This window comes from Ostrea edulis, chromosome 3 (assembly GCF_947568905.1).
Source record: "Ostrea edulis chromosome 3, xbOstEdul1.1, whole genome shotgun sequence".
Lineage (NCBI taxonomy): Eukaryota > Metazoa > Mollusca > Bivalvia > Ostreida > Ostreidae > Ostrea > Ostrea edulis.
In genome coordinates, this window is record NC_079166.1 from 18,537,984 (window position 1) to 18,556,398 (window position 18,415).

The following is an 18,415-nucleotide window of genomic DNA, read 5'->3' on the forward strand; positions in this document are numbered from 1 at the left end:
CATGTTGAAATTTTATTTCGTAATATTGTACTTTCGGATATACCTTCATCAAAATAAGTTTATATGTTACGGGGTCATTAAAACCCGTGCGCTTGAATGTGTTGCGGTTTGTGAACGTCAGAACGCTAAACTTTATTGTGGTTTACTTGAAAGTCTTAACGTTCAAATGGTTTGCTGGGTGTTTTAAAGCCTGGGTGTTCAAATCTTTAACTGATCCCTTTAAAATATACATGTTCAAATATATCCCTGGTTGTTCTAAAACTTTAAAAGGAAATTGCGTTTTTTAAAGCGCAGATGTGTTTCAAGTATCAACCTTTCTGAAGATGGTGTATTTCTAAAACTCAAATACAATTCCTGAAAAATATGGATACCCATTACAAACGATCATTAATTTTGTAATTTAACGGAAGAATTATGTAATTTAAACATTTCAAAACCGCATAATATTTTTCTTTTAAAATGCAAATTCAAGTTGTATACAAGCTCTAATATAAGTTGTCTGAATTCAAAAACATTCGTCAAAAATAAAATGCATTTTCTACATACTTTCTATAACATTTGCCGCTTTCAAAATAGTCCGATAAAAGAGGGAGTGTAACAGTAAAAAGATATAGCTATTTCATTGATTAATTGTATATTGTTTGATGTCCCTTTCGAGAATTTTTCACTCATCTGGAGACGTCGCCACTGCCGGTAAAGGGTTATGAAATAGGCCTATCCTCGGCGTTTACGGCCTTTAAGCAGGGAGGGGTCTTTATCGTACCACACCTGTTATGACATGGGACCTCGGTTGTTGCGGTCTCCTCCGAAGGACCGCCCCATTTAGTCGCCTCTTACGACAAGCAAGGGGTACTGAAGACATATTCTAACCAGGATCCCCACGGGGTTCTATTTGAAAAAATATTTTACTGATAAAACTTTTCTAAATAGTAAACCAATGTAAAATCAAAAGTTTTACTAATATATATAAATGATCCATTTTCATGATTTATTTCTCCTTTGAAATGAAGAGAATGATAAAATATGCAAAACTTTGTAACCCACTTTTTCTATTATCATATGAATGACATATTTCTCATTTTCGTGAATTTTATAGTTCAGTAAACTAGTTTTATATAACATCAAATGGACCCTAAACCCATAAAAAGGAAAGGTATCATTAAGGTCAAACAAGGACCTCTAACCACATAACATAATACTGAACCCAATATAGGAAAAGTACCTTTAATCCAATAAAAGGACTTTAAAGCTCATTGAATAATCATAAACCCATATAATGGATTTTATAGTGATAAGAATTGGAATTCGATGTAAATACATATTTTTTTTACATTTAAGAAGTCTCAAAACTGTGTCAATGTTGGGGTATGATATTGAAAACTCTCTTACAATGTCATTGTCGATTATTTGATATTGTAGTGCTTGCTATGTTAAGTACGTTACACTAAATCCATTACAGATTCCTGTTGAGTTGGATTGCAGATTCTTTTTGAAGCCGAAAAACGGGATTGTTTTAAAACTGGAGAAACGGGAAACTCAAACATATCAAGTAAATCATTTCATGGATATCCCAACCAAACATTCTATACGTCAGTTTTGCAGTCCTGTACGAGTAAAAAGTTCAATATTTCAGACTATTTGTGTGACGTATAAAATACGTACAACATTATCATTAAAAACAGTAATGGACTTATTCTTTAACAACTTGACAAACTTTCATTTCATTAACCAGTTGTAATTCACAAAAATTTTAACGACTTCATTACTTTTGTAGTAAACCTGAAGACAACATGGCCATTGAAATACACGTACATACACGGAGATATCCTGAAACCAACCGAATTTAACATTAGAACTACGGAAATTGACTCAAGTACCCCTCTCTGTAGATATGCGAGTGATATAATGTAAATGTGACAGATCGTGTTGTAAAATGCTTGACTCTTTTCTCTTCGAGTCAATTTTCTGTTTACTGTTTTCATAAAAGAGTATTTTAAGTATATGTTAATTGTACTGGAAATATGATATAGAAAATACATAGGTATACCATTAGTTAGTAAATTCAGGTTCGATTTTAACCTTTATACTAAAACATCATATCAATGTATTGAATACATTACGTTTGCAAATTCATATTTATTCTACCTATTATAGTAAATACTAAAATATTATATTAAAGTTTATTTTTGAATGTTTTTTATCCGGTGTCGGTTTGATCGATGCTATATTTCATTTTTGGAACTATTTTCATTCAAAGCTTGAACTTTTAACATATCTTTTCTCGTAAGTATATAATATATAATGAATACGTTTATAAATGCATTCTTAAAGTTATTATCTATCAGCACTATCACATCGTTATCAACTTGCACATAAAATATTTATGCTTAGTGTCTGGTTATCAATTTACTTTTTCTTCTAATTAACTTTCTATATCACTTATAGATGACGTTTTCTCTATTAACAATGATAGCTTTCATTCATATGTCCATTTGATATATCCCTGTGAGCTCGAAATAAAGGACACCACAGAGTCGTCCACTTCTGCTTCATACTTAGATATTTTATTGAAAGTAGACATTAACGGCAAACTGAAAACTCAACTGTATGACAAACGGGGGGATTTCAGCTTCTCCATCGTCAACTTCCTATATTTGTGTAGCAATATTCCATTATCATCTGTATATGGTGTTTATATATCTCAACTGATTCGATATGCAAGAGCTTGTTCTGGGTATAGTCAGTTTTTAAATCAAGGTAAGCTGCTGACAAACAAGTAGATGCTACAGGGGTTTCAACCGTCTCGATTGAAGCCAGCATTTTGCAAATTCTATGGTCGTAATAACGATCTAGTTCGTCAATACAACCTCGCATTAGGTTCAATGCTGTCTGACGTGTTTCACACCGATTGTTAAGCCGTTCTTGGCACACTGATTTTAACTGCGGATAACTCCGTTTACCTGATCAGGATATAGGGCTCACGGCGGGTGTGACCGGTCAACAGGGGATGCTTACTCCTCCTAGGCACCTGATCCCACCTCTGGTGTGTCCAGGGGTCCGTGTTTGCCCAACTATCTATTTTGTATTGTTTATAGGAGTTATCAGATTGATCACTGTTCGCTATCTTCACCTTACACTTAGCTAATCAACTTTATTTTTTCTTTCCGGTAATGAACTTTCTTCTTTTTCACTGCTTTTTTCCACTTTTTTCAGTAATAAATGTTCTTTACCCGCACTAATTAATTTTACATTTCCTTTCCGTTAAGGAACTTTCTTTTTTCCGCTAACAACCTCTGTTCTTTCCTTCCGTTGATCTATTTATTTTTCATTAGCTAAACAATTATATATTATACCACTATATAAGTATAATTCACAGGACTCCAATATGAAATATACAATATACAAACTACGTAATCAAGATAGTTTTCAGATGTATACACATGCATTCAACATGTATTCGCACTGTTACGCAAATATATATTTGCTTTCATCTTTCTCCCTTCGATTTATTTTTTCATTGTACTGACTCCTTCTTTGCATGTACTTTAAAACACAAAAATGAGAGTGATATGTCTTTAATGTAATAATTTCAAGAATCGTCCTGTAAAAGCTAAATAATTATGAAGTAGCAGTTCTACATTTAATTGATACAAATGTTATTCAGATTCGATATACAAGAGTTTGTTCTGCGAATAATCAGTTTTTACATCAAGGCAGGCTACTGAGAAAAAAGTTGATGTTACAGAGGGTTTCAACGGTCTTCATTAAAGTCAGCATTTCGCGAATTCTATCGTTAGTATAATGATATAGTTTACCAATACAACTTGCCAATGGGTCACATGTTGTCTGACGTGTTTCATACCAATTATTAGGCCGTTATTTACGCATTAATACAGGGCTAAAGGTGGTTATAACCGGTTAACAGAGGATGTTTATTCTTTCTAGGCACCTGTGTTTGATACCTCTGGTATGTCTGAGGATCCACGTATGCCCAACACTTGATTTTGTATTCCTTATAGCTGTTATGAGATTGATCACTGTTCGTTATATTTACTTTTTCAAAATAAATTTTGATGAAATTAAAAAGTGAAAATAGTGAGCAGTAATCCATCTCCTGAAAGGTGGAGATAACATACAGTGATCAATCTCATAACTCCTATAAAGAATACAAAATTAGAAATAGGACAAGCACGGACCTCTGGACATATTAGAGGTGGGGTCAGATGCCTAGGAAAAGTAAGGATCCCCTGTTGACCGGTTGCACCTACCGTAAGCCCTTTATCTTGATAAGTTAAATGGAGTAATACGTGCTCCTAATCAAAATGAAAATAAAAGGTGAAGTGATCAATTACATAACTTCTATAAGTAATACTAAATGAAGAGTCGAATACTTCATGTTATACACCTATTTTACTATATTATATACAATAAACAGCTGTATTCGGATCACACACTTCCATGTTATACACCTATTTTACTATATTATATACAATAAACAGCTGTATTCGGATCACACACTTTCATGTTATACACCTATTTTATTATATGATATATAATAAACAGCTGTATTCGGATCAAACACTTTCATGTTATACACCTATTTTACTATATTATATACAATAAACAGCTGTATTCGGATCACACACTTCCATGTTATACACCTATTTTACTATATTATATACAATAAACAGCTGTATTCGGATCACACACTTTCATGTTATACACCTATTTTATTATATGATATATAATAAACAGCTGTATTCGGATCAAACACTTTCATGTTATACACCTATTTTACTATATGATATATAATAAACAGCTGTCTTCGGATCACACACTTTCATGTTATACGCCTATTTTACTATATGATATACAATAAACAGCTGTATTCGGATCACACACTTTCATATTATACACCTATTTTACTATATGATATATAATAAACAGCTGTATTCGGATCACACACTTTCATGTTATACACCTATTTTACTATATGATATACAATAAACAGCTGTATTCGGATCACACACTTCCCCTATTTTGAGAGTTTTAGCTCAGTAGCTTAGCTACTCAAAAAGATGATTTAGACAGAAGGTGGGTCGAGAGACTTGCGCCCCACCGTGCATGTTTTCATGATCATAAGGTTAATTAAACAATATAAAAAAAATTCTTGTTTCATCGGGTCATGAAGGTAGTTAGCATTGAATAAAAATGCATAATCCATGTAAGCAGATTATGCAAAATTTCTGCAATGATTGCTACCTTCATCACCCAATGAAACAACAAAGAATGCCATTATATTGTTTATATTTATATTTATATTTTTATGTTATTTTAGATCTAAACTAGAATTAAAATCTAAAATATCATATTGTTGACCCATTTGTTACCCCAAACAGCCAATGCACCCTTTGACCTTGATGACACTCCATATTTGGTAACGATTTTGCAGACAGGTGTTACCAGAAAACCGGATCGAACTAGTTTGCAGCAAATATGAATTTATTGCATGATGAAAGCAGTGTCAATTTCAAAAGAAATATAAGTGAATTGAATAGTCTATTATTGCTTGTAGGATTTATGAGATTGATCACTGTTCGTTATCTTCACCTTTCAATAATCACTGATATGACATTCATAAAAATGGATTCTGTGTGAGATTACTTTATTTCATTCATTAATCATGGACGCATCACTCATCTAGTCATCTTCGTGTTGTTCTTGTTCAGGTTTTGTGGTATTAGAATATTGTTTTAATATTCTTTAAAACTTGATTCTCTATCATGGCCCAAGCTTACCCCATTTTGAATTTACCCAAATTGAAATGACAAAACATGGAAATATCTCAATACCAATATGATTAGCATGGCCTTGCTAATCTGGACAAAACTTTCTTTCCTGTACATTATGTTAAATGTGATCAACTCTAACCACATGCGTAATAGCATAGATGTTTTTTTTAAAAAAATGAATCAACAGAACTTGGGAACATTTGCATTTTGATAAAACGATGAAGATAACGAACTGTGACCAATCTTGTACCTCCCATAAAGAATACAAAACTAGGAGTTGGGCAAATACAGACCATTGAATATACTAGATGTGGAATCAGGTGGACGATATCATATATTATGGCCCTGTTACTCTTGAAAAAAATCTGTCAAGATTGTGCCAGACTAAGGGCTAAATTGATACCTTGTAAGAATTTATGACAAGAATAAGAAGAATATGAAAATCACGTATTAGACACGTCGAATCGAAAATGCGTCTCATCTATTTTTTGTGCGTAGTAAACCTGAAGTGATAAAAGAATTAGATATTTATTTTAGGTGTTTCATACCGATTGTTAAGCCGTTCCTGGCACACTGATTTTGACTGCGGATAACTCCGTTTACCTGAACAGCATATAGGGTTCACGGCGGGTGTGACCGGTCGACAGGGGATGTTTGTAGGAGTTATGAGATTGATCAATGTTCGTTATCTTCACCTTGTATAGGTTATATGAGGAATATGTCTTCATTTCAACTGACAAAGCTTGTAACAACATTGTTGGTAAGGTTCTTTATCACAACTGTAATATAAAAGAACTTTGGTAATACAATTCCAACTGCTTTTTCGAACAGCAAATGTTCGGTTTTTGTCTACGTTTTTCTTCCTATGTAAATCTTTGAATTGTGTAAGTTTAAAAAATATACATTCCTTTATCGTCAACATTATAACTAGTGAAATTTTAAATAAAACAACTAAATTTCAATTCTGTGTTTGTTATTTGTATGTTTTGCGAATATGTCTTACAAGTTAACCGTTAACCTTCTAAGTATCTCATCTACATTTGAAAAGACGTTGAGGCCGAATTTGACCCTTGTGTCAAATAGTTTTCTTGGGGTTTTTTTTTTTTTTGTGTGTGTGTGATCATACATTGCTGCAAAATGCCTTCGGGAATTGCATGTGCAAAGAGGTTCCGTGCCAAAATATTTAGATTATACATGTGTGATTTAAACCAAATGAAAAACAAATCACGGCAAATAACTACAATACTTCGTGTCAAATGGACATTATTTAATGGTAAGGTACATTTAATAAAACAGCTTATTAATCTAATATTGACTAATGGTAAGTTGAAGCGATAATTTATCGGAACACATAGATATTTAGATTATACATGTATGACTTAAACAAAATGAAAAACAAATAACGGCAAATAACTACAATACTTCGTGTCAAATGGAAAATATTTAATAGTAAGGTACATTTAATAAAACAGCTTATTAATCTAATATTGCCAAATGATAAGCTGAAGCGATAATTTATCGCAACACATAGATTTTTCATATTGAGGAACAAAAAAGAAAGTCTTTAAAAACAGAGACCTTCATATGATGACCATAGACTTTAGTTGACTTTTCACAGGTTGAATACTACAATCTCATTTATCACACTTCTATCAAATTCCCCATCACAATCTTGTAAACGATGGAATGGTGATGGGTATTTTAAGGACAGCCTCACATTATGGATAGCGTGGTCAGGCGGGTGGAGGTGTCCGACTGAACAACTTCCCTAAACTACATCCAAGTTACCAAATTCACAGTGATTGGTGGAATTTAATTGATGTCATTTCTGTCAACTAATAAACATTCAAGGAAATTGCATAGAAAACTCGAAATGAAACAAAAGCAGGTGAAGGGTATATTCTGGGGCAGGGAATGTGCCACATCGAAATTAATCATCAGCATAAGATATCTCCAAATACGGAACAATTCATGTGGCTATACAAAAGAAATCACAGCTATGTTGGTAAAAAAAAAACCAGTTATGAGCGACTTCCTATCATTTTTGTTATTACTTGAAGAGAAGACAGAATCACTGATTTTGACTAAGGATGGCTCCGTTTACCTGATCAGGATATAGGGCTCACGGCGGAGGTGACCGGTCGACAAGGGATGCTTACTCCTCCTAGACACCTGATCCTACCTCTGGTGCATCCAGGGGTCCGTGTTTGCCCAACTATCTATTTTGTATTACTTATAGGAGTTATGCGATTGATCACTGTTCATTTTCTTCACCTCTCATACAATAATTTTCAGTAATCAATCGGATATATCACATGCAAAATGTTCCCGGACAAGAACGATGACTGAAACCATAAATTTCTTATGAGAATGTAACGAAATGTTCACGCGATTATAAGTAACATCCTGGATGCATTTCAAATATATGCCACAAATACCATAAATACATTTGTTACACTGTGTATATATTTATATATAAGAGGCATTCAAAAATAGTCTGCATCAAACAACGACACTTTGAAGGACTGACTCTTGTAGACATGATGGGCTTCTAAAGAGAGACCCGAAGAATCGTATTTCATGATAAACTCTGTCTCCTCATACACGGAATGCTTGTTCGGTGGACTTGGAAACGGTAAGTCGATCGAACCGATTTTCTGCCTTGAACTCAAAATGAAACAATGTACATTGTCATCGCCAGGATTTGGAAGTTTAATTCGTTTTGTTATTGATCCTTTTCGTTGAATTATGTCTCCCTTTTCCAAAAATGTGACGACGACTTTTCCATAACACACTTCCTCATTCATTTTCCCTTCGACGGGGTGTTTGGAGGAATCAATCTTTTTGCAAACCAGTATTTCACAGGTAGATTTAACCACTGCATTGTGTGTATTATCTACATGCCCATAATAAACACCCCCTTTCAAAGCAACCAGTGATGCATCTTTTGGAATACAAATACTACATTTGAGCATTTTTTCCCTGAGAAATTCTTGGAAACGTTTAGAATTAGCAAGTTCACCGAAACAAAATAGTCTCTTTACATTGTCAACTCCTTCTTGTTTCGTGACGTCTTCAATTGTCTTCGTGATTTTCTTGAGGGTTGATTTACAGAGTCGATGTATTCTTTCCTCCGTCATTTTCATTTTGCAATTTGATTCCGTAATACTTCCGTCCATGATCCTATTTTTCAGCACTGTTGACATATTCTCCTTCCATTTCCTTTCAGTAATGGATTTCAGAGAATGTGGAATCATAGTTACCTTTCTAACATTTATTACGTGTCTCACAAATTCATCGATGGTGGATTTATATTCTTCTGGAAAATCTCGTTTGAATTCCTCGATGACGTCTGTGCCAAGAGCATCTATTAAGAACGAAAGGAGCTCAGAGAGAATGGAATTGCTGCCCACTGGAAATGTGGTGCTCTTAAAAAGAGGGTCGATTCCTTCCCGCCATTTCAAATGTTTATTGATGGTGGTTTGTTCCTCTGAATATAAAAAGATATCAAATGTCTGTATAGCACTGTTTTTCTGTCTTATGCACAGGTGATTGAAGGAATCAGTCGTTAATTTATATCAAACTGATTAAAAGTAGTGTTATTATCGTTTGTAATTAATGAAAGTATTGAAAAAGATGAGATAATAAGGAAAACAGTCTACATGTTGGAGACCTTGTTATTGTATGGCAAGTTTGAATACTGTTCTCAAACCGACGTTATGAAATAATCTATTCTGTTCATATTGGTTACATTACCACAACTCTTAATTCCAAATGCTGAGAATGAGCAGTCGTTTTTCATATTTGACATGGTCAGGATACGAGTGTAACTGAGATTCACGACATCTCAATCATTAAACGACCACTTTGAACACCGAGGTAATTGTATGGTGATACAGTGTATATTTTTTATGCAATGTTGTGACAAACTATAGTTTAAATATTGTGTTTGTCTTTACTTTACGTGCAGATCGGGGACGTTCCAGTGATGGCTCTTTTTCTTGATACGGGGTATTGGGTTTAAGGTCTTATTAAAAAGATGTCTATGGATTGGAAAATGTGGTTAATGAATACCTATTGGGAATATCGGTTAAAACTAAAGCGTAAACGAAATTTGTTCATAGCATGTTTTATAAAGAATACATCAACAATGATATTCAATTCAAGGTAATGATGCAAATCAAGATAAATGAATAAGGAATTGTCTTTACCCCCAAAATCTACAGAAAGATACATGTTCTTTTCTTGAAGGGTGGTCCATTGAAAACTCCTTTCAAAACTACGATCCCATTCATCTTCGTCCGCATGTTGAGCAAAAAGTGATATTGCAACCCCGTTAGACACAATAGATAATCCATCCTTCTGTATTCCAGCCTGTTCAAAAGACACATTAAACTGAGCATTACATTAGCATTGTATTACTACATTACACTACGTATTACACTTATGAAATAACATCAATTTTGAATGTTATTGGGATATGACATGAAGTTGGTCACGTGATCAAATCCTATAACGCCCGAATAGTAGATTTGATCACGAACCGACTTCATGTTGATTCCCAATAACACTCAAAAATGATATTTTGTTTCTTATATTTATATTTTCTATTTTTGATTTGCGTTCTTACCGAGCTTCCATGATTATGTAGCAGATGACCGAAATAACGATCGTACAACAAAAAATATAGTTCGTTAGAGTTCTATCGAATAAATTATTAAGAACAATATCTAACAGAATATAGGATGTAGATATTTGATTAAGAAGATTTAACAAAGACGAAGCATTGTAAAATAAGGGTATTTTAGAGCATAAAGGCAACTGCATTGAAGCTAAGAATAGCTTAGTAAGCTACATCCGTGATACTATTCGGTCGCCATCAGCAATGCAGAAACTGTTGTTGGCCTAGCCTACTGATTTGAAAACGCAATTGTTGAACACAGATTTCGAAAGAAATTCAAAGGATCTGAGAGAAATTGATGGAGGATGTGATGGATTAAGTTAGATTTTTGGAAGGAAACATTGGTATGTTCTTCGTTAGGACTCGCAGTTGTAGCATTGTAGGAGATGCTCCGGAAAAGTAGGACAGATTTAAACGAAGTGCAGGTAGGTTTGCAACTTATATTTACCTTCAATGTGTGTAAGACAAATGAAAACGAACTGACAGAGTTGTTATTCACTTGAGACTCGCACCGGTACCATGACATGAATATAATTTTTCGAGCGTCATGCCGGGTCACAGCCGTAATGGCAGTTGTCAGGATGCAATAGGCTAATTTTAATCATACAAAATAGGCTTATAAATCTGCCTCCATTTTTTCGCTTCCAATATCAAATTTATTTCCTGAATTCGTCATGTTGTAGAAGTTGCACTTTATGCATACATGTAGTTGCAGACGGTATATAAATTTAAATCGTTTGAAATGGAACAATTCAACGGTATGTATAATGCTTCTATTTCATAAATTGATAGAATTATTGTCTGTTTTACAAAATAAACTCTGTATAAATATCCTGATGTGTTTGTTTCTGTTATGATGGCATTGCGGTGGCGGATCGAGAGTTTACGAAGGGGGGGGCACATGTGAAAGAGGTAAGTATTAGCCAAAATACTAGTACTCAGCCATTTAGGAATTTTTCTCACACCATTTTTACTTTTAAATTTGTGGTGATAAAGAGTGGGTTTAAATTCCCCACTGCACTGCAAAAGCAAGAAGCCAGCTGAAGGTACAGGAACTGACTTTTGAAGCGATGATTGTATTCATACGCAACAAAATACTGATCACGTGACCAACTTCATGTTACAAGAAACTGAATGTCAATTTCATTAGTCCTGTCATATACGGAAGTGCATTGGCAAATGTAAATACAGAGTCCTCCACATCTGCTCTGTATTGAGATATTGTTTCTAACATAGATGCAAACGGCATCTATGGATGACTATCACGATTATTATCCCATGGTGGGTGTGGCTGGTCGAGAGAACATGCTTGATCTTGATGCAAACTAACAACTCAACATTATGACAGACGGGATGATTTTCAGTTTCCCCCTCATCAACTTCTCATATATATGCAACAACACTACAATATCACCTGCATATGGTGTTTATGTCTCTCAACTGATTCGATACGCAAAAATTATCAGTTTTTTAATTAAGCAGACCACTGAAAAATACTTTGATGCCACAGGAGTTTCAACAGTATCCTTTATAGTTAGCATTTCGCAAATTATATGGTCGTTATAATCATCTAGTTTGTAAATACAACCTATCATTGGGTCAAATGCTGTCTGGCGTGTTTCAAAACAATTCTTAGGTCGTTCGTTATACACTAATTTGACTGTGGATGACTATCACGATGATTATCCCATAGTGGGTGTGGCTGGTCGAGAGAACATGCATGATACTAGACACCCAATCCCACTTCTGGTATATCAAGGGGTCCATGTTTGCCCAAATCTTAATTTTGTATTCGTTATAGGAGTTTTGAGATTGATCACTGTTCGTTATCTTTACTATATAAAACTTGATAGAACGCGATAAACAATCATAGTTAATCAATTGTAAACTATTTATTCGCTTATACACAATAGCTTAATTTATTATATACTTTCAATTTCATCACTTCTTTTTTCTTTAAAAGTTTGCGGGCATATATCACACGATATATGCCCGGAAACATTCCGGCCCGCAAACATTACGTCACAATCAAATTTTTACGCCGTTAATTTTCAAATTTTTCGTGTTTTTCATCTTTTACTCAGTTAAACCGATAAAGTTATTGTTAAAAAATAAAATTATTGTTAGTTTCTAAATGAAATTGAAAGTGTATAATAAAAAGGTTATAGACTTTGTATGGGAAATATGACGACCTCGTTATTTGTCGCGAACGGACCTCGCAAGCTCGGTCCGTCTACGCGCCAAAAAACTCGGTAGTCATATTTTCCCATACCAAGTCTATAACCTATAAGTATACGAGACGTACCTTAAGAGCAATGGTCTCCACGAACCTGGTAACTTCATTGTTACAAGTAATTGGTAGTACAATTACAAAGTCGACATCTTGAATACCTATTTCAGCATGTTTAAAACCGTTGGTAGACATGATCTGCTCAACAACGAATTTCAGCGTTTCGTACAGCAATAGATCAGTATCAACATCTTTTCCGTTGACGTCCTCTATTTTGGTCCCTGGCGTGAAATTCTGAAATATTCGGAAAATGTTTTGATATACATGTATTAGACACGCGCCACGTACACGTATTTGTAAACTCGTTATGATATGGCTGTACCTCAAACATTTGCCTCAAGAAGTCTGGAAAATAGTAATGATTTTCGACTTTTTCTACCGTATCTTCAGTTAGACTGAGGTATGATTCATCTGCTTCTTGTCCAAAAGCTTTTGGTGTCTTATCCGGATTCAACAGAACTGATAAGGAAGTTAAAGCATATAGTTTTTTAGGTGACAACATTTTTTTCCATGCATGTTTGAGAGAGAATGCGCAGTCAAATCGGGTTGCTCCTAGTGCTATTGCTGCTACACATACTCTGGAACTCCTTGACCTTGGAGATGCATCCATCTTGTAAATTCAATCCTGTAAACAAATGTATAGTAAACCATACCTCACTAACTGATAACTCTAGTACGTGTAGAAAACGTTGATACCCAATGATAAAAACCATTTCCGGTTCACTATAGTAGCTACTTCTTTACAAGATTGAACTATTGTAATAAATAGTAAACAACTAAAATCTATGATATATGTACTTTTATTTATTATGAAATTCTATATATTTTAAGTGTACGGTGATATATTTCATAATTCAGTTGAAAGTGTTGATACTTGTATACAATTACTATCAAACCTATAATTAGCATCGTTATACTATGCTAAAATGTTAATCAGTCATACAGAAACAAATAGTTTACCTTATATTCCTCCTAATTATCTACTACTGACGGGCACGGCGTGTCGCAGTGTGTTTAATAGATTGACAATATGTTTACTGTTACAAGACAAATGGATTTTGTCATTACCTATTCTTTAAAAGGAATAAAGAAAATATTTTCGACGCATTGTGTACGTTTCTGTCTACTGCACTAGACAATCAGTCAGGTGAGACGAATTTTACTGTGGTATATATCGGTAAAGTAAGGCTGGATATGGGCGACTTCCTCGTTAGCCTCTCCCAGCTTTATCTGGTTAGTATGTGAGAAGAGCTTCAGCAATGGTTTACCAGATCATTTTCCTAGGATATGAATAAACATGATGAAAATCAATAAATACAAAGATAATGAAATTAAACTGTTATTTCTCCTAATTTTATCTGAAATTTCTGAACTACCATACTGTCAGTTTTTATATAATTTGGATCATTAGAGACCCGCAAGTAACAGTTATAGCTTTCTTCAATGTCGGTCAATGTAGACTCAATTTAAAGGTCTGAGTGGCCATGGTGTCAGTTTTTATATGTAATGTAGATGTAAATATCAATTTGGTCATCAGAGACCCACAATTAGCAAAGATAGTAGTCTTCGTCAAGGTCGGTCATACTTTTTTATCTGTAGGCCTGGTACTCTAATCACTGCCTTTCATTCCATGATCCTATATCATTCATTATTCATTATTCATTATTTACAAAGAAACAGATCTCATTGGTACTTCATTCAAATACCACAAGCTATAGACATAATGGAGAATGCTCAACAAAACCTATTACACATATACACCTTGTTGAAAGATAAGATATATTATTCCCTTTGTTCTAATCTTCCCAGAAGCCACTGTAATTTTAGATAAATACCTGTTGAACGATCCAGGTAGAAAACATCAAATCGAAAGTACATTGCTAACAAGCTGATTCCAAGAGTCATCTTCTCTTCATACAGGTATTAATGTTATTCGTGTCAGTAAAACTTTGAATGATACTAAATTATATGTTTCGGTAGAAATTTAAATAATATTGAATGATATGTATCAGTAGAACTTTAAATTTTATTAAATGATACGTGAGGCATCCAAACGTGCCTCAGATCATGTCTATTTATTTCCATCTTAAACTACTTGTGTTAAATATTTCTAATTATGATGTAAGACTTTCAAATTCGTTATACACACATCAAGCCTCAAATTATGAAATGGAGTCTTGTATGGCTTCAGATGGAATCAGAAAGGCATTAAAGAGGTGGGTCCTACACAAGTGCTGTGATATCAGAAGGAATCAGAGAGGCATGAAAGAGGATTGATTGATGTTTTCCGCCACACTCAACAATTTTTTCAGTTATTTGGTGGCGCCTAGTATTTATTGCTGGAAGAGAGAACCCAGTTACAATGTACCTGGGAAGAGACCACCGACCTTCCAAAAGTAAACTGGGATTTGAACCCGCGCCGACAGAGGTGAGAGGCCGTGTGATTTTGAGCGCGATGCTCTAACCACTCGGTCACGGAGCCCCCCTCCCCCCCCCCCCCTTGAAAGAGGAGGTTGCTTTATAAATTTTAATAGATAGATAGATAGATAGAAAATTAGCAAAGATACTTACTGTTTGTCCTTCTGTGTTTAATAAATAAGATTTTTCGTCTTTAGAAATAGAAATCTGGAAGTGATCAAATGATGATAGTGAACAGTGATTAATCTCAGAACTCCTATATGAAATACAAAATTGATTAATCAATTTAACGGCAAATACGGACCCTTGCTCATACCATGTATGGGTAGTGGCATCAAATTAGAGCTCCTGGCTCAGACTGCAGACTTCGGGAACTATGGAATATGTGTTGTCATAGGAATGTCGGATATTTGAATACCTGGTACTGGCCAAAACTGCAAGACTTTGGGATTTCTGACGTCATTGGAATGCAGGGTATTTCATATTTATTACAAAAGGTTAAAATGCATTGAAAATTGTATCGTTAATCCGGACGGTATTTTTTGAGGGGAAGATCTATCTCGGACAATTTTAGCAAGACGTAAATCATAGAGAGAACATTAGTCACATTGTCTAATTAAAAACATTAACTGCACCATGTTAACAATTCGATCCCTTAAATTAGGTCAGGTTGTATGTGATGATGTGTCAGTTAGATACCACGTGCCGACCTATACAGTGTATTGACACCTTTTGCATTGGGTCAAACGCTGTCTGACGTGTTTCATGCCGATTGTTAGGCTGTTCTTGGCACACTGATTTTGACTACGGTTAACTCCGATATATGGCTCACAGCGGGTGTGACCGGTCGATAGGTGATGCTTACTCCCCCTAGGCACCTGATCCCACCTCTGGTATATCCAGGGGTCCGTATTTTCCCAACTCTCTGATTTGCATTGCTTATATGAATTATGAGATTGATCGCTGTTCGCTATTTTCGCCTTTCACACGAATCTGTATTGCATGTAGCGTTGAATTTTATAAATATACATATAGCATATTATTTATAGCCTTAACCGAATAGTAGTAATAAATTAAACAGATTATCGTAATTTGATATTTTTTTATTATATGTAGTTTTATATGAGATGTGAGGGCCTCCGTGGTCGAGTGGTTAGAGCATCGCGCTCAAAATCACGCGGCCTCTCACCTCTGGACGGTGCGGGTTCGAATCCCGTTCGTACCAGTAAGTGAGAAAGTTTCCCAATTTACTTTCGGAAGGTCGTTGGTCTCTTCCCAGGTACAATGTATCTGGGTTCTCTCTTCCATCAATAAAAACTGGGCGCCACCAGATAACTGAAAAATTGCTGAGTGTGGCAGAAAACAGCAAAACAATCAATCAAGATATGAGATGTACTCATTCGTAAATTCAAATCTGTATATTATACTATATTCTGCATTTTATACTGTTGATTAAAGAGAAATTTGTGTGTATGTAACTGTAGTAAATTTGTAATGTATCAAATGTCACGCATGTAGAATGTACCTGTTCACGATTGATTCATGTTACATGTACGATGTTGTAGAGCTTTATTGTTTTGGGGGCTTTTTAAACTCTGGGCAGAAGTGGAAAAAAATTACCATTTTTTTAAAATGACAATTAATTTTCTATATACCCATAATGTTGGTTTCACCCAAGTTTTCTTCCGTTATTATCGCATCAAAATGATAAGTGTGCGAGGCTAAAACAAAGCAGTCGTAGTTTCGTAATATATATATATATATATATATATATATATATATATAACATTTTATTCAGGATCAAAAAGACGAGAAGTTTACTTTTCCTGACTGAATAATTCCAATACCCTTTAGGGGGTGTAAACAGTGTATATCCCTATCACTTTCCAGGCGCACGACAAAATGTTTATAGATTTCCCATCACATGTTCTAAAACTTATCCCAAATCTTTGAGCCTGGGCACCTAGGATCCGCAGTGATAAAAGTGCTAACAAAGTCGTCATTATTTTTGCAAACAAAAGCAATGTCCATAAAAGTTCAGATACGCGCGCCTAGGTGGCGGGGGACAGGGTTTTTTTTTTGGGGGGGGGGGGGTCTGAAACATGTGGGTAGGGGGTATATATTAAATTCAGATTATTGCAGACTAATGAAAAATCATATTTCTCATTTATGTCAATACTTGTATTTCATATTGGTGTAGTTAATAAATTAGGACCCAAAATTACATGTGATCTATACATACTGGTGCTGATGCACAAAATATGCTTTGAGTAGGTGCCCCTTTTTTGCTTTGATTTTCTCTCATTTTGGCTAATTCGCACCACCCCCAAACACCACAGTACCAAACGTGGGGATTTAGACACTGTGCACAATCAAGAAACATTTCTTCCCTTCTCAAAAATATATCTATCATATGGGGCCAACCACCTTCCATCTGAGCTACAGACCTTTTGCTGGACCATGCATGTTTTCACCGGAATTTCTTCAGCAACTGATCACGTGTCTTAGTTTCGTATTTGCACCCATCTATATGCTAGGAATCGTGGTGACACCTACATGTTGTAATTCAACATTTTTATTACGCACTCAGCTACATTTGACATGTATTATAAAATTATTGTATACATTTTTACACATTTAATATCACTTAAAATACGGGGCATTTCCAGGTTTTAAAAAAGTTGGCAGGACCTATAGTGCAAAACTGGCCCCTGCTATATTAGGTTGTAACTTTTCATGTGGGTGCAAATTGACTCATAATTCACAAGAAAGATGAAGTTTTGTCGCCAATTGAAAGACCAGGGTTTTCTGAATTTAGGATCTTTCAAAGTAAGTGTTTTTATGTCCTCATTTTCAACTATATCAACATCACCAGTAATGGTCTGTCCAGCTGGATTATGGTATTTGATATTTACATTATATTTTAATTTTATCGGCATTCTCAACCGTTGAAATACATGTACTGTATTTATCAAGATTCATACTTACATTGTTTACATCGTCAGAGCATTCCTAATTATTATTTGTAAAGATATCAAAACTAAAACATTGAAAATGAAAAGGTAAAAATAATGAATAGTGATCAATCTCATAACTCCTATAAGGGAAACAAAGTAAGAATAGGTAAAACATAGACCTCAGAACATACCAGAGGTGGGATAACTATAAGGATTAAGCACTTCCTGTTGACCAGTCGCGTGAGTCCTTTATCTCGATCTGGTAAACGCAGTAACC

The 18,415-nt window shown here is 34.7% G+C and overlaps 2 protein-coding genes across 4 annotated transcripts in view; one reads left to right on the top strand and one right to left on the bottom strand.

The window, feature by feature from the left end:
* Positions 1–6,754, top strand: part of LOC125674617 (cytochrome P450 3A12-like) — a 26,326-nt gene extending 19,572 nt beyond the window's left edge. For 2 of the 3 annotated variants that reach the window (XM_056160268.1, XM_048911860.2), the window contains exons 14-15: positions 1,460–1,549; positions 1,775–6,754. In XM_056160268.1, coding sequence (XP_056016243.1) covers positions 1,460–1,549; positions 1,775–1,777 — 93 coding nt within the window. In that variant the 3' untranslated portion in view covers positions 1,778–6,754. The other variant, XM_056160267.1, reaches the window with a different exon arrangement.
* On the bottom strand, positions 6,748–15,962 carry LOC125674613 (uncharacterized). The gene is made up of 6 exons (XM_056160269.1): positions 15,335–15,962; positions 13,832–14,043; positions 13,086–13,388; positions 12,779–12,997; positions 10,004–10,166; positions 6,748–9,282 (listed from the first exon to the last, which is right to left on the bottom strand). The coding sequence occupies exons 3-6, from the start codon at positions 13,371–13,373 to the stop codon at positions 8,279–8,281; spliced, it is 1,674 nt and encodes a 557-aa protein (XP_056016244.1). The 5' UTR covers positions 13,374–13,388; positions 13,832–14,043; positions 15,335–15,962; the 3' UTR covers positions 6,748–8,278.
* Positions 15,963–18,415: the final 2,453 nt, after the last annotated feature.